Here is a 25,300-nt window from a genome sequence, read left to right as displayed (position 1 = left end):
ACTATATGGACTCAAATAGGCACCTCGAGCATGGCAGCACTAGTTTGCTCAGTTTATCACCAGTCATGGGTTTACTAACAGTAAATCCAACACTTCTCTTTTTATTTACAGACAGGGAGAGCAACTTGCATATGTACTTCTCTATATGGATGATATTGTCGTAACCGCCTCACCTATTGTCTTCTTCAACAACTTATTAGTTCTTTAAGTTCAGAGTTCGCCATGACTGATTTATGGGCTTTGAATTATTTTCTAGGTGTTGTTGTCACTCATGAAAGCCATGACATGTTTTTATTTCAGCAAAAATATGCCACAGAGATTCTTAACCGTGCTAATATGCTTAATTGCAAACCCGCCCGGACCCAGCGGACACATCTGCCAAGTTTGATAGTACCAGACCCCTGTCTCTTATTCAACTTTATATCGATGTTTGGTTGGTGCGCTTTAGTATTGGACTTTTACTAGACCTGATATTACATATGTTGTACAACAATTTTGTCTCTTTATGCACGATCCTCGCGAGCCTCACTTGGCATCTCTCAAGTGTATTTTGCGTTACACTCAGGGCACATTTGATCATGGTCTTCAGTTATGCATTTCTCCATCTCGGGGTCTCGTTGCCCACTCTAATGCAGATTGGGCTGGTTGTCAATATACACGAGATTCCGCTTCTGATTATTGTGTGTTTCTTGGTCAGAATGTTCTCTCCTGGCCGTCTTAACAAAAATGTACGATTTCTAGATCTTGTGTCGAAGCGGAATACCGGGGTGTTTCGAATGTTGTTGCTGAGACATGTTGGCTTCCCAACTTGTTATATGAGTTGCTTTATCCCACTCTTACTGCTACCTTGGTCTATTATGATAATGTTAGTGCAGTTTATTTGTCTATGAAGCCTGTCCAACACCAACACATTAAACATATCGAGATCAACATTCATTTTGTTTGTGATCAAGTCGATATGGGTTAGATTCGTGTTCTTCATGTCCCCTCCTCATTTCGATACGCTGACATCTTTACCAAAGGGTTACCGTCTGCTTTGTTTCTTGATTTCAGATCTAGTCTGAATGTCCAGTCTCGATTCCCCATTCAGACTACGAGGGGTTGTTAGACATCATTTGTATTCATATATAGTCTTTGTGTTTTGTTATAAAGGGCCCAACGTATAGCAACCCTTTTTTAGCCCATATGTTGTGCGTGTATTCTTATATATATATATATATATATATATATATATATATATATATATATATATATATATATATATATATAGTCTAATGAAATCAATGCCTTTAATGGGAGAAATAAGGGATCGTGTCAAACGGACATGAGGTACTATAACATTGGCCTCCTCCGCCAAGTTTTCTACAACCAACTTCAGATAAATCAACTTTTTAATGTTCATATATTATAGAAAGTTATACGAAAGTTTGTTCCTGAATTCACTCATGAATTTTTACAATCTTACATTTGGGACAAACATTTAGACCTAATACTTATTCAAATATGGTTATTATATAGTTGAAAATCTTGGGTATAAAACCCAGGCATCCCCCTAGATCGTTGATGTTTTACGGCTTACCTCTCACATGTTGGTCTATAGTGTGGCATGGGACACTATATTGTTTACTTTTCCTAGTTGAAAAAAAGGTGACATATACCATCTATTTTACTAAATATATTATACAACTTAAAGAATGCTTGCTTGATATGTTTACCATGTTTATTCAAATTATAACTTTCGTGAAAACTTATGTGTAGTAGTTATCGACCATTTGAGCATCCACGATGGTGAGTTCAATGAGAGACTTGAATGGGATGACAAGTCTATGTGTCATTCAATGGATGAAACTCTACCATTGTGAGATGCCACCTTGACATTCAATGGATTTGGAATTCAATGGCCATTGAACTCTTTAATGGGAAAAAAGAAGGTTTTTAATTCTTAAATATATACTATAAATAACATTTTATAACATTCTATTGAACTTTGTAGAGTTCAATGCATTATAGGAAAAAAATAATAGTGTTGTATGAATTATAGAAAGATGATGTGGCAATCCATTGAACTCTATGGAGTTCAATGTATTGTGGATGCTCTTAGTTTAATTTGACAAATGCTATTAAACAAAATGAGAATTAAGCAATGCAGTTATAAATCAGGAACCTTGGTCACTGAGAAAGTGACATCATGTGTCATAAGAGAAGATAGCAGCTCATCAGTTGACTGATGCCATAGGCTCTCTTGGTTAGAACCTTGAAACCCTTCAATGCTATGTGGTTCCTCATTCATCGTTGATTTTGGCAATGGGTCAAATATTGCATCTGACAATTGGTTCCTGAAAAATGTAACATTATTTAACATAATAATTTTCGTTTAATATTTGAACTATTGTTGAGAAAACTAATTTATCCTACATAGTACATAGTATAATGATCAAACCTAGTGACTTCATAGGTGTTTTCAGGTGAACTTGAGGTAAACATATTTGCGTGGGTTTGTCCATCCATTCGATTTGTACCATCACAAACATTTTCCGGCCAACAATTGAGATCCTCATTTTTGGATGAACTTTCTCCCTGCTGCATCTCAATTATCAGTCACATTTTTTTGAACAACAATATTCAAATATCAGTAAAAAAAATTCTCTGGGGATACATAAATAAATATCATATGACGAAATGGTAAAGTACCATGGAATTTTTATATATCATTCTTACATAACTTGCATTTATAGTGTTATACTTTTTAACCTATTCACAAAGCAATGGCTAATTGTAAATTTGCAATAAATGACATACAAGGGTTCTAAAAGCTAATTTCTCAGTTTTATTTGACTGTTACCTGTAATACACTTGAATGGTATGCAGGTGGCTGGTTACTTAATAAATATTCCTGTAATTGAAGAAAAAACAAATGAGGCTCTCTTATGTTTTATCTGTTTCCTGATTTGAACTACTATGACAATGAACATCTATTAAGAGAAGCAAGAGTACCTTGCGTTGTGTAACTTGGTCCAACGTCTTATAAAGTAACTTCTCATAGGATTCATAATCATAAAGTGATGTAAAGGTCATTGGATCTGGCTCAAATATCCTTTGATTGAATCATAATCCAAAGTAGAGTAAGTAAATCAACATTTTACTACAATGCTTGTGGAATCTTTATCCCCAAAACAAGTCATTTATAGACGATTCTTTGTACATATATGTTGTGTTTTAGGGGTACAATAACATCCACAAACATTTTCATATATTTAGACCAAAGAACATGGAATTGAACCTTAATTGTTCCTTAGCCATATGAATTTGATGTTGTAAGGTGCTAATTTCTTGATGGATTTCCTGTCACACATAGAGTTAAAAGAAAACTACAATGAGTTTATATATTTTAATATGGATTTTGAGTTGTTATTTATTAAATAAAAAAATGTCATGTTGGTACCTCCGATTGCACATCAATTGCTCCAGGACTGATCAAAACAAAAAGTTAGCAAAGGGTTTTTATATTCGAATGTTTGTATAATACAACTTCAATATGTTAATATCTAGAGTCATCAAGATACATAAATTAGTATATAGATGGCATTAAAACGTTATTTCCTAGAAAAAAAAAGTAAAGCCTAAGAAAACGAGACAAGACTGAGACAAACCAAGGAATATGGATGGCCAAATCATTTTCACTCCTGATCTTGCTTAGGAGGCTGTTCAAATACTGCAATTTTCATTAGATTCAAAACTGTAAATACAAAAAGAAAAGATTAATTATTTGGCTTTTGTAAGTTGAATAAAAAATAGAAATCATTTCGTAGAGTCTATTTATTTGGTCATTTATCTCATAGTTGAATTTTGCTCAGATTAAAACATTGCTCAGATTAACATGCTATAAGACGACCAAATAAATAAAGAGATGAATGTCATATTATGTTGCAATTTAAAAGAAACGACATCGTTTTTCTAATTTTGTTTAGGCATCAATTCAAAAACTTTTTACTATTATATGGTTTTTTCTTAGCAACACCTTATTATAAATTTATAACCCTAAATCATTTAAACTCTAGTTAAAACGATGTTGTTTAGTATTATTATACACAAACAACTGCATAGTGTCATCAACCTCGTACGTAAATACAATAACAAGGTGACCAAAAGGTGATTATACCATATGCATCATACAGAAAAATTGCATGGATGACTTAAAAACATACCTCTCTATGTTGAATCACACTGCAACCAAAACAAGAAACCAATTTTATGCATCACATTATGTATTCAGAGGGAAGTAATTAAATCTAGAGAGAGAGAGAGACAGAGATTGTAAGCACCTTCCTCTATCGGAGTCGGAGAGATTTACGAATCGATTGAGTACATCTTCGGTTCTGTAAAATGAAACTGCGCGTTACAAATTCATTGTTTCAAATTCCGTGAAAACCATATTGGAAATGGAGAATCTGTGTTGAAATCAATAACAAAAAACATAAAGAAAAAGATTAGGGTTAGGATTAGGATTAGACCTTCGTTTACAGGAAAAGTGGTTAAGGCGACCTGATGGAGAAAACATGATGAGAGCAATGTCGATATCACATAAAACCGAGAGCTCATAAGCCTTCTTAATGAGTCCATTTCTACGTTTACAAAATGTGACCAATCTGCTTGTGTTGTTCTCGATTCTTTTCATTGGAAGCTTATTTCGACCCATTTCGTATTATATACATGGACCTTTCTCTTTCTATTTCAAGAAAGATATAACAATAGAAAGTAATTTCTTTCTAAAAACAGAAATTAGTTTGCATTTGTTCTCTTAAAATTCCAGTTTTAGAAAGAAGGATGAAGAAGATGATGATGATGTCAGGACCTGCAACGTAGTAGGAGGAGAGAGAGAGAGAGAGAGAAACAATATGAATGAAGAAAATGTGTCAAAATATTGGTGGAGGGAATAGGTCATGTCTCTCCTTTTGTTTAGGTTAGATGTAAATGAATCTGATATTTTGTTACGTCGTTATATTAATTGGAGTTGTTTGTTTATTTTGACATTTTTAATGGGTTTTAAGCGTAGGATTTAAGAAGAGGTGTAGAAGCTATTTTGTTAAAAGATAGAGATCAAAAGGATAAAGAAAATGATACTTATAAAAATGACCTCACATAATATGAATATTATTGGAAATGACCTAATTTTTGCGTGACTGCCAAAATGACTACTGAGTACACATAACACCATTTCGGACTACAACGGAGAGAGCTTAGGTTTTGATATGAGGCGATGTCAAAGGATCCAAAAACTGTCATTCCGGAAATAATTTTCAAAAGATGCACTTCGGATGTGGTTTTTCCAAACATAGATTGGACCTTAATGCTAGGTCCGACATTCCAGACACACATTTCAGATATTCATTCTAAAATGGTATGATGTAATCCTATTTCTACTTGTATATGTCTTGGTTAAGGGTTAGACATACAAATATTTACCACCATGGACCACAAAAAAAATGCCAATTAGTGACCATAACGTAACAATCACTAACAACAAAACAAGTCATCACTAATGATTTATTGACCACCATTCCCGTCGTTACTTTTCATCACTATAGGCACATCACAAAACCGATTTAGTGACCAAAATATAAATATGGTCAATAAATACCGAATAAAATATACTCGACAAAGACTAAATCTTGTAACTAATCAATGAAAGTCCTCATTGTTTTATCTACTTAGTGACCAATAAAAGCCGTGACTGTGTTGTCCTATCTCGTTAGTGACCATAAAAAGTCGTCATTGGCTTATCCAATTAGTTCACTGTAATAAGTCCTCACTAATTTATCATATTATACAAAAAATGAGGTGAATAATTAAGGGATTATGGAAATATTAAATGCCATTTTTAATATGAAATATAACAGTATACAATTAGAAAAAAGAAATGACAAATGCTATAAATCTTTACAATACAACAATGATAACCAAATAAATCTTTACATTTACGATATGAGATATTAAATGTTATTTAAAAAAATAAAATCCATGTATTTTATCCAATATTTCAAAAACCAAATATATAAAGATCAATACATATTAAAAGTAAATTCAATTGATAAATGTAAGTAGGATAAACGTGAAAGCTAGCTTCTCATATATTCCATTTTCTTATTTTATTCCTCTCGATATTTAATATCCTCCTCTTGAAATTGTAGTTGCTCTTCTTTAATTACCTGAATTTTCGATATCCTTTGTAAACCTAAAAATATAGATTTGTAAGGTTACATACTAATTTCACTAAAAACAACATCAGCACATGACATAGAGACACGAAATTAAGAGAAATGTATGATACAAAAAGAGTAGTAAGCTCTATTGTTATTGAAATGAGTTGTTAAAGTACAATGCTTAGTAAGAAAGTGCAATTGTGTAAAGAATGAATTGGATGTATAATAAAAACAAATACACAAATAAAATAAAGTGCATTGCTATTTCTTGCATTTGTCCTAATTGTAAATATTATGGCTAAATATATTTATGCACTATAAGTTTATAACCTAATTATGAATCTAGAATCTAATGATATAAGAACTAATAATTAATTTATTATTAGCCACCAGCCTACCACATGTGAACACCAAAAATTTCAGAAATTGGATGGGGCTTTTAGGATAATTTTTTATTAAAATATAAATATGAAGTCAAAATGGTCATTTTCATAAAATTAACGAAATGGATGTTTTCATGGACAAATCATGGAAAAAAGAAACTATAAATATAAATGAAAAATGATAGAAGATTCTTTTTCTGAACCACATCCAAAAAAAGTTATATAAAAAAGGGGCCAAAACTATAATTTTTAAAGTTAATTTAGGGATAGCATACCAAAATAAGTTGCTTTCGGATATTTGTGCCTATTTCAGTTTGATGGATGGAGGATACCAGTGCCTTAATGTACCTCCCAAGAGCTATAGCAACAAGATCTTCAAGGCACAATGAGAACTACATTTGTATGTAACAAGCTACTGATTAGTTTTAAGTATCAAGATAATAGATAGAAATATGTAGTCATCATTAAGATGAGATGAAAAAAATGAAATCAAACTAAATATTGAATCAATACATACTTATTATTTTTTTTTATCTCACAAATAAAAGGTTACCTTTTCACTAGAGACAATCTTTTTTCAATTGCTACAACTCTGAAGATGCTACAAAAACAAATACATAAATGAATTAGTGAATAAATGTGCTAAATCATATATCATCAAGGTATGAAGAAAGAAGATAAAGAAATGAAATCAAACTAAAGATAAAATAAATACATACTTATATTGTAGAAAAATTTCATTAATCAATAAGTATGTATTTATTTTATCTGATGTAAGAGATATAAACTAAAATGTAGTACTAACATACACATATTTTAAAGATAATCTAGCATGTTAAATAGCCTAAAGTAGAATCGGGAAGTTTTCTAATGTAAGAGAAATGTGTTGAGAATAAAAGGAAATTAAACTCAAGAAAAGAATATGAAAGGTCAAACATTTTTTGTGAGCCGCATGTTCCTTCTTTTTTCCCTAATCCAGTGGAAAAATGTGTTACAGGGTTCAAGAGTTACTTATCTTAATAGACTAGATGATCAGATTATGGCATCTAGGTGTATATATGAGGAGGCGTTTCGATGTGATTCTTGTAATTTGTAAAATGTTTTTTTCTACTAAGCAAATTTAAGTACCGTCCTGGAAGTACATATCATAGACCATTTTCCAAAATATTTCTAGACTATGGGAAGTCTCTGTCACACCCCCAAACCGGAACGGTGGATACGTTCAGGGGCGGAGGACGTCATGTTTAGTATCATAACACATGTATCATAGTAAGCATAGTAATAAACAACTATTGCATTAATATCAAAGTGTTTACAGGTAGTGATTCAGAAAAAATTGAATCCAAAAGTAAATAACAAAATAAGACATGAAGCTACTATACTTCATCTTCTGAATCCCGACGAGCGTACATGTCTACTAGTTACCTGAGAATACAAGTTATTTTTGAAAGAGATTATCATCATTTAAGCTGGTGAGTTCATAAAATTTTAGTGATGTTAAGTATGTTGAAAGTTCTTCTTTTTTAGAAAAGTTCGCCTGTTCCTCCAAAAGATCCTATATCGTCTGCTATGTTGAAAGATAAGTAAAATGACTCTACAATCCTTTCTATAGGTACTAAATGGATACAAGTCATATAAAATTTAGAGTAAACAACCAATTGATTGTGGGAATCTGCCCTAAGCCCACAACAAAACAAGGAACAAGAAGTAAGGCGGAAGTCACACATCCCATTGGTTGTTAGATCTTTACTGTATATAACCCCGGTGTATCCATTCGGTACTTATGGAGTTAATTGTAATAGTTCCTTTATATTTAGTGAAAACATTCTGTAAGAAAAACCCTTATTTCCTTTAGTAAAAATTGTAACCACAATAGTTCCTTCTATAATCACTTAGCTTACACTAGTTATATATAACCTAATATCGAACAGATAGTTAGTTGTGTGGATCTGCCCTAAGCCCACAACCAAACAAGGAGCAGGAAGTATGGCGGAAAGCACACATCCAAATGCCTATCGGATATTAATTATATATAACTCTGATGTATAAAATAAGGTATTATGGAATTAACCACTAAAGGTCCTTTAAGTTATACTGGTTTAATAAAATGGATTAAAGCTTTTTATTTACTGAAAAGTTTCTAGTTTAGTCTACTACATGTTCTATCTGAAAAGTATATTTTTGTATTAGAAAACGATGTATTGACTTTGTATACTATTACCTGACCTATACCTGGTACTCCATATGATTACTTGGTGTATACGGAATATATATATATATATATATATATATATATATATATATATATATATATATATATACTGGGTGCATCTGCTGTAAGCCCAGAACCAAATAAGGAACAGGAAGTGAAGCGGAAAGCACACGTCCTACTATCTGCTAGATCCAATTAATATATATCCCTAATGTATAGTGCTAAGGAATCATAAAGTTAGAGTTATAGGCCTCTTTCTAAGTGAATGTACTAAGACTCGATTGTTCTGTTTGTCCTATTGTAAAAATGAGAGTATTCAGTAATGTTTGTAAAAAGTTACCACTAAGCGCTAACTACCTTAAAACCAGTTTGCTAATTAAGGTTAAAATGTGATGTGGTTGTAACCATACTGATAGGACACATGATAAACTTGACACATGATAAACTTGACGACCTAAGGCGTCAACACGAAATGTGATATTTGTCACCCTTCGACATGAAGTCCTACTATAGCTAACAACAAGGTGCAGGGTGTCAATGCCATAAAGATCTATACTCAAACTCATGCTGTCCCTCCAGGAGACTCTGGTTACAAAATGCAACCTAGCATGTAAATTGCTAAGTCGTGAAGTAGTCTCACATAAATGTTGTCTTGTTCTTGTTTTATTATGTTTCTTTTGTTCTAGTGTGTAGTATGCTCCTCCCTGTTTCTCATTATAGTATGTTTTAAATTCCTAAACTATACCTATTATAGTTTACTAGTATGTCTGTTTTGAACTGTTACTGATTTGAATAAAAGACTCATTTATCTACTTAGTTATGATAGCACTTTGAAAATAGTGTTTTATAAACGATAAAGTAGCATAACTTGAAAAGAGTTTTAGAAATGGATTTGATCACTTATAAAGTATAAGATATCATTTGAATAACATTTACACATTTATCCTTGTGTTCAAATTGTATCCCCCCTTAAAATCATTTAAAAAACAGTTTAAAAGATTGATTATAGGGGTATGAACTCACCTTATGTGGGTGATTCAATTGTAGATGCATGTAAGGATGAAAAGTTCCACGAATGAACTCCTGAGACACAAACAAGTGCTAATGACATATAATGGCGTATATTGGCATGAATTTAGTGTTTAAAGTGACTATCATGTAAGAAAACACTCCAATGGACTAAGGAACACTTGAAGTGAAGTGTAGAATCACATGTGATTGATCAAAGGGATGTTTATGGCCATCAATTGGTGTTTACGGCCATGGGTTTACAGCCATGGAGTGTACGACTGTAAAATCATGGTAAAATGTGCACAAGAGGGTGATTGAATGATAGGGAAGCTTGTGGGACTATTGCTCAACAAGAGGATGAGCAAAACTAACCTTTTGGAAGGTTTTGAGGTGTTTACGGCCACACCAAGTGTGTACGGCCGTAAAGACTTCAAATGGTGGTATTTGGGTCTTAAATAAAAAGGGTTCAAGACTTCTTAATGGATAGAAAGTACCTAGAAGTTTTTAAGGCTCAAAACATGACCAAAACAAGGGTTTACGGCCATACATAGAGTGTACATTCGTACACTCTTGAAGATCATGAGATTGATGATGTTTCAAGGCTATGATCTAGTGTTTAACATGTCTAACTAGATGATAGATGGAATACTCACACTTTTGAGGGCCTTGGAGGTGTTTTCGGTCACCAGGAACAAGTGTGTGTTCTTGGTGTTCTTGGTGAAAGATGATGATTATGAAGATCTAGGCAAAAAGAGTTGTTTCCATGGGTGAATCACAAGATGTTTACATAACTAAGGAGGATGTAAAGGATGATAGATGAATTACTTACCACTTTTGAAGACAAAAAGGAATGTTTTTGATGATAGTTGAGAGAGTGTGGAGGGTTTGCGGCCAAGGGAAGAAGAAATAAAGATAAGTGAAGCATACCTTTATATAAAGGGAGTAGTTTATGGCCAAGAGGGTGTTTACATCCATACATAGAGTTTACAGCCGTAAACCGTAAGTGTTGGGTTTTATGGGTCGATTTCATTCCTCCAATATGAGTTTAACACTTTTCAACTTCCAACCCATGTGTACTAGGCTTAGTACTTCATTAAACGATCCTTAGCAATGCTAACATATAGCAAGAAGAGTCCGACTCTCGATTGGCTAGACTTATAAAGCAAAAAAAATTCAGGTTGACACATCATCCCCCCCTTAGATGGAATTTCGTCCCGAAATTGACTTTCCTAGCAGTACTATTGGGGTTGTGCTCCTCTGACTGGCAAAATACCTACTCGTAGACCAAGCAACTCCGCTCTAATGTCCAAGATAGGATTCATACCTGGTCCATCTATCATTACCTTGTATATGCAAGTCGTATACAACTAAGACTAGTAAGATGATTGGATGTGCGACTCTGCCCCAGGTCCACAACCGAACAAGGAACAGGAGATAGGGCGGTGACCCACATACTAAATATGCATAATTATAGCTATATGCCACTCTCGCGCATACACTTAGTAGTGCTAGCTGGGTTGTATTCGTCCATGGCCTCTGTGCTTGAACTTGATCTACTGGACGAGTGGTAGTTCAGGAAGGTCTGCGGAATATAAGGTGGTAAGCTTTCGGATGACAAGGTACTCTACACATGAGTACTTCGGGGTTTAGATTACGAGGTAGATGATTCGGAAGTCTGGCTTGGGTTGTCGTTACAAACGACAAGGTTTCGGGAAATCGATGGTCGAGGCGATGGAAACATATGAACTTAGCATGGTGAGGACCACGCCAATTCACGACGAATGATGACAACGGACTCTTTACAACAACAAATGTTTGGCCGATTTGAAAGAAATATATGTTATACGATGATGTAATCCGAGTGGGATCGAAAATGTACTCTATGTAAATGTTTTAGTGCTTTCTATTTTCTCCTTGATGTTAACACTTCTGCATATCATACCGCGATGAGCGAGTACATACTATGCAAGTGTTTTGATAACTAGTGTCGATACTTTATACTACGATCCTCTTTAGTACCACTATGATTGCCTGGAATATAAAAGTTATGGATAATTAAGATAAATAAGACAGTCGATTGAGTAACTCTGCCAGAAATCCACAACCAAACAAGGAACAGGAATCAAGGCGGAATCACTCACTTTAAGTCTGCAAAATCTTAGCTATACACAACCCCGATGTACATAATAAGCCATCATAGCTTCTATAAGAGGATCTTTTAGTTCCCTTGGATACTGTGACTTGTTCATACAGATTGAAAAATTTCAAATTACTTTTAAATGTTTTCCCTAAGATTTAATCTTATACAAATATAAATTAATTTTTAAATAAATTCTTAATTTGAAGACGTACCGCGGCTTGCTGGGGACTCCGGGGTAGTTTCTCCTGCGGTGATCATTAGATCTGTCCATCTGCGCCTGAGTTATTCATATCGGACAGTCCCTCTTGAAATGTCCTGTCTCACCAAAACCATAGCAGGCCTGGTATACTTCTACTCCGGGGACTTGGGAGATCGGTTGTGCTGGTGCCCTGCAGAATGGGCAGTGTGCCCCTTCCTGTGGCAATTTAGGCAATGCATTTCCCGACATACTCCGGTGTGGTGATAGTTGCACTTTCCACACTTCGGGAGTGTTCCAGCATATCGACTAGCAAGTGTTGGAGCAGCAGGAGTTGTAGCGGCATATATAGTACTCATGTGTTGCTCCTGTGGGGGTTCCTGGGTTGTTCGCTCCTTCCTCTTTTTCCCAGATTTTCGTTTATAGTCTCCTTCCTTTGATGGCTCGGGAACAGGGACCACTACGCCATGGCAGACTCCATGGTCAATGAGTCGCTGGGCCAGGCGCTTGGCACTATCGAATGTAGTTGGTTTAGAAGACAACACATGTCCTTGAATCGGGGTAGATAAACCCCAGATGTATCTTTCTATCTTCTTACTCTCCGGGGTAACCATCTTAGGGCATAGTGCTGCTAGGTCGCTAAACCTGTCAGTGTAGTCCACTATGTCTGAGCCGACCATGGTATGTTCCCATAGTTCTTGTTCCAGTTTTTGAACTTCGCCCCTTGGGCAATATTCTTCTAACATCATCTATTTTAGGTTTTCCTAACCTATCGAGTTTTCCACTGATAGGGTCAGTGACTTAACATGGCTATTCCATAATGTTAGGGCTCTTTCGGAGAAGGTGCAAGCAGCAAACTTAACTTTGCTCCCTTCTGGGCATGAACAGATTTCGAAGACCGAATCTGTTTTCTCGAACCATCGCTTCAGAGCAGTGACTCCTCTATTTACATTGAACGATTTGGGTTTTCAGTTCATGAAGTCCTTGTATGAGCACTCTTAGGGTGTCCGTGGGTAACTGTTGGGTTCGTTTGGTGGGTACCGCCACTAGATCCATTGATACCACCTTCGTTGATGTGAGCTAGAGCAGCTAATACTGCGCCTGATATCATTGCTTGAAGGGTAGCAGTATCGAATTGTTGTGGTGGATTCTCTGTTGTGTTATTGCCTCTGCACCCTACAGGTCTACCGCAATGCATCTTTTGCTAAAAGAATACAAAGATGAGATGGAATTAGTCTATAGCAGTGGATAAAAGCCGAAAGCTGAAAGACTAAGTTGTTCTAGTTATTAGTGTATCTGGTTCTGACTTTCATGGGGTATGGAAATATTTCATAAAGGGAGTCTATACAAAATAGACTTTATGAATCAGGAGTGGCTATCCTCAAATAAATATCTGTGAATTGAATAACTGATATCGGCTCCATGAAATGAAATGATCCAAACACCTAGTGTGAGTTGTGCATTCACTAGTTCACTAAGTCATTCATGGGTATTATTTATTAATGTGACGTATTAAGGCGTTTTAGTTTTTCTTCAGTTGATCGCTTCTTGGAAAGCTCTTGTTGAATCTATTCTTGTTTCTCCTTGACTTCTCTGTTGACTACCATTATGGAGTGGTTAGATCTATCAGGGTTTGTTGTACGAGAATGAAAGTGTCTTACAGAATCTATGAGATTAAGGGTATCATTATGGGGTTGTCCTTACTGGGTCCTCCTATAATTGCGCAATGTATACAAATTTTGTATAATTTTACGATTAAATAGACCTTCGAATAAGTGATCCTACTCCATAACCACAACCAAACAAGGAACAGGTAGTGAAGCATAGATCACAAATTCTAAGTCTTTAAAATCTCAAATTATATAAAACCTTGGAAGTATACCCTCGGAAATCATAGACCTACCAGAAGGGTCTTTTAAATTCTCATATAAGTTATTTATAGTGCCTAAAATACTCCTATAGTATTTTAATGTAATGAACTTAGTATGTTTTAAACTTGTTGTTGTCTTGTAGTATCATAAAATACTCCCATAGTATTTTAACCTTTTGTTTTGATCTAGAAATCCCATGAATAGTGTTAGGTAAGTTTTAAGACTGTTGCAACACCACATCACTCCCAAACACATGTCGATCGTATCTCAAATGAATATAGTTGATCAGGCTATAGTGATCCCAGATATGATTACATATTTGTCCACGTTTGACCGCAATGTTCAACCTTTAAATATTTCTGTTCTGTTTTTCTTATGATACTTGTACTAGTATGTATATATGTTATAAGCACATATGTATATTTTTATAAGGTATTGTTATATTCTTAAAATATATTATTATTCAGAGTACTTAATCCCCATAGTATTTATAGTTGTATATCTTTTATCGGTTGATATACTTTGTTCACTATAAACAATGCTCTGATACCAATCTGTCACACCCCCAAACCAGAACAACAGAAACGTTCTGGGGCAGAGGACGTTATGTTTAGTATCACAACACTTGTATCATAGTAAGCATAGTAATAAACAACCATTACATTAACACTAAAGTTTTTACATGTAGTGATTCACAAAAGATTGAATCCAAAAGTAAATAACAAAATAAGACATGAAGCTACCATACTTCATCTTCTGAATCCCGGCGAGCGTACCTGTCTACTAGTTACCTAAGAATACAAGTTATTTTGAAAGAGAGGATCAGCATTTAAGCTGGTGAGTTCATAAGATTTTAGTGATGTTAAGTATGTTGAAAGTTCTTTTTAGAAAAGTTCTCATGTTCCTCCAAAAGATCCTATATCGTCTGCTATGTTGAAAGATAAGTAAAATGACTCTACAATCCTTTGTATAGGTACTAAATGGATACAAGTCATATAAAAGTTAGAGTAAACAACCAATTGATTGTGGGAATCTGCCCTAAGCTGACAACCAAACAAGGAACAAGAAGTAAGGCGGAAGTCACACATCCCATTGGTTGTTAGATCTTTACTGTATATAACCCTGGTGTATCCATTCGGTACTTATGGAGTTAATTGTAATAGTTCCTTTATATTTAATGAAAATATTCTGTAAGAAAAACCCTTATTTCCTTTAGTAAAAATAGTAACCACAATAGTTCCTTCTATAATCACTTAGCTTACACTAGTTATATATAACCTAAGCCCACAATCAAACAAGGAGCAGGAAGTATGGCGGAAAGCACACATCCAAATGCCTATCGGATATTAATTATATATAACTCTGATGTATAAAATAAGGTATTATGGAATTAACCACTAAAGGTCCTTTAAGTTATACTGGTTTAATAAAATGGATTAAAGCTTTTTATTTACTGAAAAGTTTCTAGTTTAGTCTACTACATGTTCTATCTGAAAAGTATATTTTTGCACTAGAAAATGATGTATTGAATTTGTATACTGTTAGCTGACCTATACCTGGTACTCCTTATGATAACTTGGTGTATACGGAATATATATATAACCAAGATCGGATAGATAGTAGACTGGGTGCATCTGCTCTAAGCCCACAACCAAACAAAGAATAGGAAGTGAAGCAGAAAGCACACGTCCAACTATCTGCTAGACCTGATTAATATATTTCCCATATGTATAGTACCGAGGAATCATAAAGTTAGCATTATAGGCCTCTTTCTAAGTGAATGTGCTAAGAGTCGACTGTTCTGTTTGTCCTGTTGTAAAAATGAGAGTATTCAGTAATGTTTGTAAAAAGTGACTACTGAGCACTAACTACCATAAAACCAGTTTGTTAATTAAGGTTAAAATGTGATGTGGTTGTAACCATACTGATATGACACGTGATAAACCTGACGATCTAAGGCGTCAACACGAAATATGATATTGGTCACCCTAGGACGTGAAGTCCTATTATAGCTAACAACAAGGTGTGGGGTGTCAATCCCGTATAGATATATACTCAAACTCATGCTCTCCCTCCAGTAGACTCTGGTTACAAAACACAACCTAGAAAGTAAATTGCTAAGTCGTGAAGTAGTCTCACATAAATGTTGTCTTGTTCTTCTTTTATTATGTTTCTTATGTTCTAGTGTGTAGTATGCTCCTCCCTGTTTCTCATTATAGTATGTTTTGAACTCCTAAACTATACCTATTATAGTTTACTAGTATGTTTGTTTTGAACTGTTATTGATTTGAATAAAAGACTCATTTATCTACTTAGTTATGATAGCACTTTAAAAACAGTGTTTTATAAACGATAAAGTAGCATAACTTGAAAAGAGTTTTAGAAATGGATTTGATCACTTATAAAGTATAAGATATCCTTTGAGTAACATTTACACAATTATCATTGTGTTCAAATTGTATTCCCCCCCCCCCCCTTAAAAAACATTTAAAAACAGTTTAAAAGATTGATTATAGGGGTATGAACTCACCTTATGTGGGTGATGCAATTGCAGATGCGTGTAAGGATGAGAAGCTCCATGAATGAACTCCTGAGACACAAACGAGTCCTAATGACATATAATGGCATATATTGTCATGAATTTAGTGTTTTGAGCGACTATCATGCAAGAAAACACTCCAAGGGACTAAGGAACACTTGAAGTGAAGTGTAGAATCACATGTGATTGATCAAAGGGATGTTTATGGCCACCAATTGGTGTTTACGGCCATGGGTTTACAGCCATGGAGTGTACGGCCATAAAATCATGGTAAAATGTGCACAAGAGGGTGGTTGAATGATAGGGAAGCTTGTGGGACTATTGCCCAACAAGAGGATGAGCAAAACTAACCTTTTGGAAGGTTTTGAGGTGTTTACGGCCACACCAAGTGTGTACGGTCGTAAACACTTTAAATGGTGGTTTTTGGGTCTTAAATCAAAAGGGTTCAAGACTTCTTAATGGATAGCAAGTACCTAGAAGTGTTTAAGGCTCAAAACATGACCAAAACAAGGGTTTACGGCCATACATAGAGTGTACGGCCGTACACTCTTGAAGATCTTGAGATTGATGATGTTTCAAGGCTATGATCTAGTGTTTAACATGTCTAACTAGATGATAGATGGAATACTCACACTTTTGAGGGACTTGGAGGAGTTTTCGGCCACCAGGAACAAGTGTGTGTTCTTGGTGTTCTTGATGAAAGATGATGATTATGAAGATATAGGCAAAAAGAGTTGTTTCCATGGGTGAATCACAAGATGTTTACATAACTAAGGAGGATGTAAAGGATGATAGATGAATTACTTACCACTTGTGAAGACAAGGAGGAATGTTTTTGATGATAGTTGAGAGAGTATGGAGGGTTTGCGACCAAGGGAAGAAGAAATGAAGAAAAGTGAAGGAAATCTTCATATAAAGGGAGTAGTTTACAGCTAAGAGGGTGTTTACGGCCGTACATAGAGTTTACTGCCGTAAACTCTAAGTGTTGGGTTTTAGGGGCCGATTCCATTCCTCCAATATGAGTTTAACACTTTTCAACTTCCAACCCAAGTGTACTAGGCTTAGTACTTCATTAAAGGATCCTTAACAATGCTAACAGATAGCAGAACGAGTCTGAATCTCGATTGGCTGGACTTATAAAGAAAAAAATTTCGGGTTGTCACAGTCTCTTTTGGATTTTCAAACTTAGTAAAACCTAGAAAACGATGTTGATATAGTGAATCAATCAATTATTATTATCTGATCATGTGATATCTTGATCTAGACAAGATGAGTTTTGTTCATTTTGCAATGATGAGCTGATTAATTAGCAATTGAAGAATTAATTAGCAGGAAAGTGATGTAGTGACATGAGAGAAATAGATGCAGCTACATTGATGGTTAGAGCAGGGAAAAGAGTACGAAGTACCTGTTTGACTTCGAGTGGAGAATAGAGGTGAGTCGATGGGAGGGTGTGGAGCGACGATGAACTGGCACCGATGGTTGTTGTGACAATTTAGGGAAAACTAAGAGGTGAGATGTTTTGATGTGAGGTAGGATGATTTTTCACTGACAACTCTTTGGTGATCCTATAGAATTGTATTGTAGTGAAAGTTAGCAACCATAGTCTCATTATTATAATAATAAACCAATTAATCACAAACAGAACCAGGATTTCTCCTTCTTTCAACTTTTTCCTCCCTATAATAATAGATAATATAAAAAGGAACACCAAAAATATAAAAGACAAAAAAAGCCCAAGAATTATTCTAGGCCACCCATATGTGAGAAGGATATTATATTAAATATGGTTGGTAAAAGGGTTTTGGTTAGTTATGGATGGGTGCACAAGGATTTTTTTATATATTAATATGTTATGGTCACTAATTGTTTTTCATTTGTAATTTAGTGACCACTATTATGTTGTCACATGCAATAATAAAAGAGTAGTCATTCACCCTTTTTCTGGTCACTTAACCTCCAATACAGTGATCATTATTTTTTTCACCAAGCTTATAACATAGTGACAATTATTTTTAGTCACTAAATAGTTGTTGTGATATAAAACGAAAGTAATTAATTTTGTCATGGTTAAAGGACCAAGTTAGTGACCACTACATAGAATTGGTCATTAAATTTGTAGGATTAACAAAATTTAGTGACGACTTAATATTTGGTGACTAAATGATGTTTTAAGTGACCAAATTTTAGGTCATCACTAACAAGGACTTTTCTTGTCATGGACACAGATCATCTACAACTAAAAATAAATTTATATATCCGTATCCATGAATACTGTTTTGCCACCCTCCCTCTTTACTGATACAGTCATGAAAAACCTAATCACAGTGTTGCGGTATAATGTCTTCTCCGAATTGGAGCAACTGAGAGCATTTGGAGAAACTTGGAGTACTAGGAGAAACTTGGAGCAACTTGGAGCACTTGGAGCAACATAGAACACCGTCCTAGAAGAAGTTACACCATAGGGTAATATTTTCGCAAAGTGTAGGGATGTTGCGCCATCTGTTGATGGATGTTGCATCATGTGAAGAAGTTGTGCCATCTTTGGGACACAATGAAGGGAGTTGCATGAAGAGGAAGGATCTTGCGCCAACAGTGAAGATGTTGCACCATAAAAGATGAAGTTGTGCCAAAAGGAAGGATCTTGTGCCACAAGCGAAGGTGTTGTGCCATGAGGTATGAAGTTGCGCCATGAGGGATGATGGTGTTCCATCTCGGTTTTGGATGTGCCATCATGAGCCACGTATTCTACAAAGTCTTCTATGATGCATAAAATTTGGTGATTCTCAAGGAATATGCCATGGTGTGTCACCGTTATGGATGTTGGGCCACTTGTGATCACGATACTCCACTATGGTTCATGGTGCTCCATCATATATTTGGTTGATGCTCATTAGGTTGAAGGTTACAGAAGTGTCTACATGGCACCATATGATTGGTTCGAGATTAGGGCATCCCTTTAATGGGCTAATTATGGATGGTGTTCCTTATTAGAATTAGGGTTTCCCATGTTTTCCTATAAATAGGCTCATATCCCCACTCATTACTCTTTGCATATAAATTTGAATAGAGCAATCACTGTGAGGGTGAGGGCATATCCTTTGGAGTAGTTAGTAAGAAGAAGAGCTTCTTTTGTTTTGAGAGCTCAAGTGAGGTGTGACCTTATGTGTGTGATTCTAATTATTCATGGAAAGCTAATAAAATTCTCTCTCTCTCTCTCTCTCTCTCTCTCTCTCTCTCGTTTTCCTTTCCTGTGGAAGTAGGTTACCTTTACCGATGTATGTTTGGTAGTTGTTTGAAGTTCTTAACTGTAAGTCCCAAAACTAGGAACCAACTAGTGACTAGTCACCAAAAACAAGCTAGAAAGATAAGAACAAGAAGGGGTAGAAGAAAGATGGATCCAAATTGCACACATTTTTATTAACCGTAAACGTCTAGTACAATGGACTCAATACACACACTATGAACCGTCAACTACTTCTAACAACACTTACACTATTTATAGGGAACATGAACCATAAAGCCTGTTTATGGCCGTAAACAGGATAGGGAATGTAAACACCATATGAATAGAAAACACTCCATCCGAAAACCCCTACCCAATCGTAAACACTAACAAAAACTATTCAAATGAATGCCTAGCCCAAACCAACAAATCATGACCTTATAGTCTCCCCCTTGGTTTAAGGCTAGCATAAGCTCAATCCTTCTCAATGATAAGCACGTCTGACCTTCCCATTGCTCCCATCCATATTTTCTTTCTAATAATCTCTATGACCATTCTTGTGAATTCTTTAGTAGCAGGCTCTAGAATTTCAGTCTTGACCACAATCTGATGTTGAGCTAGGGTATGAATGTCGCGTTCATCAAATTGCAAAAGATCCTTTGCTTCAACTAGTCGGAAAACGCCGGTTGGCTATTTGATGAATGCAATGGTTGTAGCTTCATCATAGACCCAAAACTCCATATTGTCCAAAGATCCATATTGGAAGTGTTGAACAATAGCAATTTTGAGCAATTGCTTTGTAGGAGGCCACATCACAACCTTTACTGTCTAATTGGTTTTGAGATCATGGACGTCTTTGAATCTCTTGACAAATGACTCCGTAGTCTTCATTCCATCAAACAACCTCTTCACCTGATTCTCTAAGAAGTGTTTAAAATCAGTTGCGCGAGGATCATTTGACAGATTGTGAAAAGGAGCATCAACAAGTTCTCCAAGATCGACTATGGTCCATGAGTAGAAGTCATTTTGGTGTCTGTGGTACTCCACCGTTCAACCATTCCTCTTAACCACCCAGACATTAAGTTTATTGTGAAATCCCCACATCAAGATTCCAGACCGGTCTCCGTATTTGACCCTAAACCGCTTTCGCTCGAGCTCAGTTACAGTCAGTGGAGGTTGATCCCCACGGATATTTTTGTCGGAGTTTTTCATGAAGAGCAAACCTCCTTTTCGTTGAGTAGAAACTTGTCTTGGACCTTGCTTCAGAGTTATTCGTGGATGAGCTTGTTGGATTAATGTCTAAGTCCATAACTATAATTGGTAAGACTTGACCCGACCCGACATGGTCCATTTGGGTTGCATGGCATCATGCACTTGGATAGACTATAATGAGAGAAATAAGACACTTATGGTTATTAATATATTATAAGTTCTAGTATATTAATAATAAGAATAATAAGATTATTTAATTAGTATTGATCAAGAATTAATCTAGGATTAATTAAGTGCTCAAAAGAAGACTAATTAAATATATGGGTTGATTATGTATATCATCCATACTTGTATAGTGGGATAATGCTCCATGGATAATCAAGTTGGGCTAAAACCCATAGGATGGTCCATGGATGCTCCATGGTGTATTTGAACCCATGGATCCAAGGAAATGGAAAGTCATGACAATTAGGGTTTACCCTAATTGTAACACTATATAAAGATCTTATTCTTGACAAAAATTGGCAACTAGTATGAGTAATAGAAGGGCTAGCTGATTTTCATGAGTGTAGATTTCTCTCAAGTTATTCCAAGTGTATTTGGTGTTGTGTAAGCCATTTGAGGTGTCACACTTGGGGCACTAGGCACTCAAGCTTCATGAAGACTTTCCACATCAAAGAGGTATGTATTCTATCTTGTTACACTCATTGTTTTGTATGCTAGATTAGGATAATACCTTGGAAGTTCTTATTTGCATGTAAAATAGAGAAAACATAGATCCAAGGTATTTAGGGTTGCATGTACACTTAGGAGTGTTAGAATGCTCAAAACCCAATAGTGGTATCAGAGCCTAGGCTTGTTTTCTTGTTATACTTGCAAAAGAAGCTGGAAAAATTGAGTTTTGATGCTGTCTGCCCAATAGACTCGCCGAGTCCATGAATGGACTCGCCGAGTCCAAGGCAAAAAGCATCCAACTTGCCGAGTTGGTTCGTGCACTTGACGAGTTGGACCCCCAGACAGCATAAATTCGACTTTTTTTGGCTGGAATTGGACTAGGAACATTACCCTAAGATGTTTTTGAATTTATAAACTTGTTTCTGATGTGGTAATGTTCATGCTAATCCAATTTCAAAGATAACTGTCAATAGATTCATGTTTTGTATTAGTTTAAGGTTTAGACTAATTACATGAAAAAGTTTGATTTGAATTATCTTGTTCTTATGAGTTGCTTAGATTAATAGAAAAGTTGAGTGAAATAGTTGTTTTCAATCCAAATTAATCTAAGAGTTGATTCTAAAATGTGTTTTTGTAACTTGTCCTCAAGTTATATGAAAAGTCACATTTAAGTTTCATAAAACTCATAATAGTTGGCAAAGGTTACAAAAATGAAGAGTCTAGTTCTAATTAAATGGGTTTATGACTCCATAACTTGTTCTCAAGTTATGGAGGACCAAGAGTCTCTTCATTAAATAATAATAATAAAAAAAGAGTGTAACCTTAATTAATTCCATAAGTTATATAATAAAGAAAAGTTAATTCTTTTATTAGTTTACAGTCTTCCATATCTTGTCCTCAAGTTATGGAACTTGAAGAGTTTTTGGATTAAAACTACTTTAAAAACATAAGTTATAGAATTAATTAGTTTTGAATAGTTTCAAAACTTGCCCTCAAGTTTTGGAATTTGAAAAGTTTTCACTTATGAATACTTTAATTCCAAGTTAGCCCTTAGAATTTTAAAGAGTTAAAATTAAACCCTTATACTTTATAATATTTTAAGTTAATAATATATATATATATATATATATATATATATATGTATAAGATTAAAGTCAGTCTTACCGCTAGTACGCCTCATTCACGAAGCCGGTATATAAGGTGGGTATAAGGATGTTGCCTATAAAATGGCAACTTAATGGGTGTCCACTCTCACCCACCGCTTGCTTGACTGGTGGAGGGTCGTTAGCCAAACGGGTTTGACAGGACTAGAATTCTCCCTTCATTAAAAGTATTAATGATAAATACTAAGTAACTAAACTCTTATAAATACCCAATCTTAGTTACTTAGGAAAATGTGAATAAGGTGCTAATCCATGAAATTACACGTTGCACTTTGTTTAAGTCGGTTAGTGGAGCGTGTGTGGTTAACCGGCACACTAACTCGTATTTAACAAGGTTGGCAAAGGGTAGCTTAATGTTTATCATAGTATCAATGGAGCGTGTGTGGTTAACCGGCACATCGATTGAGGGGTAAACACTTAAGGGTACCAAGTAATTTGCATGGTTACTTCACACCTTGTTTTGTGAACCTCGATATCCCAGTCACAAAACATGAAGGGCACACTCGAGATTGAAACATGCCATTGAACAGTTCAATGAATCTCAAAGATCTAGGAGTTTCAAAAACCAATTAAAACCTAATAATACATTTCGTTTATCTTGGTGGAAATTGGTGAATCGTCATTCACCAACCTTTAAATATTTTATAGCTTGGATTACGGCATCCCTCTTCTAAGTTATAAAATAGTTTGTTGGGTCCTAGCCTTAATATTTCATATTCGGTGTCATATTAAGGACTTAAGATCAACTATCTTGAATATCTCCCAAAAGATGTCTGGTTTAGACTGTGACATCCCCAAAATCTCGGCCAGAAAAGACCGTTTTCATTTATGCTTTTTAAAACATTTTCAGAGTAAATCCATTTGATTTTTAAAAGAGATGCGAAATTTGTTCCCAAAAACAAAACATGATAAGATAGATATTTATCAAAACATTTCATATAGAAATATGATTTCATTTCATAATCAAAATTCGGGATGTCATGTTCCGATACAGATCACAAAGCATAAACGATTACATTACAAGTCATTCAACAACTATATACATATGCAGACTTGTAAACAAAAATGACTTGATGATTCGCCCATCTTAAGCTCTTGCGCCACTTCCTGTAATACAATTAAACTGAGTGGGTCAGGCTTGGGAGCCTGGTGAGCATATAGGGTTTTCAAACCCACAATAATTATATTTAATTTCATCAATCAACGATAAACCCGATTACCCATTCCCGTTATCCTCACCATACGTTCCTAAAAATAACGTCTATTATAAGGAACTTATTTCAGGATTTTCATCGGGACGGACATTACTGCAGAGGGGCTTCCTCAACAATAAGTGTCCTAAAGGCAACCATGTGGGGGATAGAGTACACCGGTGAACACGTCGTTCACAACACCTACAGGTAATGAGCCTGCTAGTGTTCCACAGGACAGTCTAGAATAGTCTGTGGTCGTCATCCATACTCTGCTGAATGACTAGAATAACACCAATAACACCGAGGCCTCTCATTTGTTTATTACACACCAATTATTTACCCATGTTCTACCCAACATATTAGTAGATAAAAATATACATTTTTATACACTGTTTAAAAACCTGTATAGCATGCTTTAATCAATACATATTCCACATAACAGATGAGGCATACATACATAACACGTATTTCATAGAGAATATACATTCACACATATAACCACAAAATATATACACGTAACACGTATTTTATATTAAATACTTCATAATATTGCGTTGGAGAGAAAATAACTACACACTCACTTGATCAGACGATGATCCGACAGTACTACGACTTATAGAAGTAGCGTCTCTCCGTAGATCTGGAAGACCTTCACAAAAACCGGCTCCTCCCGGGCAGGGCTTCGGCTCGGGAATAAAGCTCTTCGGGATTCTCGGGGCTTCGGATCTCGCTTCGGGGCTCGGGAATAATACCGAGGATTCGAGATATGATTGGCACGCAAATCGAGGCAAAACTTAGAGAGAGGGAAGAGTTTGAATAAGAGAACATGGTTGATTTCGAGTTCTATTTATAGGCTGAGGGTCTGGGATTACGCGGGGCGTAATCTCAAATTACGCAGGGCGTACTCAGTACGCGGGGTGTACTCGGTTACGCGGGGCGTACTCAATTACGCGGGGCGTAATTGACTCGTCGAACTTCTAAATTGCGTAACTTTCGCATACAAGCTCCGTTTTCGACGTTCTTTATATCCACGCGAATGTCAGACCATACTCTACAACTTTCATTTAGACTCCGTCGGATAATTTTGACTTTTATTTTTATTATTTATTTTTAGAAGGCCGGGACAGAAAAACTTCATTATAAATTCATAACTTCTTCGTCTGACGTCCGTTCTCGCCTAACTTTTCATCGTTTCGCTACTAACAACGAGATCTTCGATTCTCATTTAGATTGTTTCGGATAAAAACCGCTCGATCTCAAATCGAGTATTTGGGCTGCA

At 35.4% G+C, this 25,300-nt stretch overlaps 1 protein-coding gene across 1 annotated transcript in view; it reads right to left on the bottom strand.

Annotated features, from left to right (window-relative positions):
- LOC145096162 (agamous-like MADS-box protein AGL104) overlaps window positions 1-4,696 on the bottom strand; it is a 6,780-nt gene extending 2,084 nt beyond the window's left edge. The window contains exons 1-10 of the mRNA XM_079033928.1: window positions 4,522-4,696; window positions 4,323-4,389; window positions 4,206-4,224; window positions 3,651-3,712; window positions 3,443-3,470; window positions 3,281-3,342; window positions 2,995-3,094; window positions 2,843-2,893; window positions 2,441-2,580; window positions 2,165-2,336 (exon numbers count right to left, since the gene is read on the bottom strand). Coding sequence (XP_078890054.1) covers window positions 2,165-2,336; window positions 2,441-2,580; window positions 2,843-2,893; window positions 2,995-3,094; window positions 3,281-3,342; window positions 3,443-3,470; window positions 3,651-3,712; window positions 4,206-4,224; window positions 4,323-4,389; window positions 4,522-4,696 — 876 coding nt within the window. The remainder of the gene's footprint in view (window positions 1-2,164; window positions 2,337-2,440; window positions 2,581-2,842; window positions 2,894-2,994; window positions 3,095-3,280; window positions 3,343-3,442; window positions 3,471-3,650; window positions 3,713-4,205; window positions 4,225-4,322; window positions 4,390-4,521) is intronic.
- Between the last annotated feature and the right edge of the window lie 20,604 nt (window positions 4,697-25,300).

Source organism: Lactuca serriola, chromosome 3 (genome assembly GCF_051521515.1).
Source record: "Lactuca serriola cultivar US96UC23 chromosome 3, Lser_US96UC23_V15, whole genome shotgun sequence".
NCBI classification, from domain to species: Eukaryota; Viridiplantae; Streptophyta; class Magnoliopsida; order Asterales; family Asteraceae; genus Lactuca; species Lactuca serriola.
The sequence above is the reverse complement of the archived record's forward strand: the minus strand, read 5'-3'. Positions and strand labels throughout refer to the sequence as shown.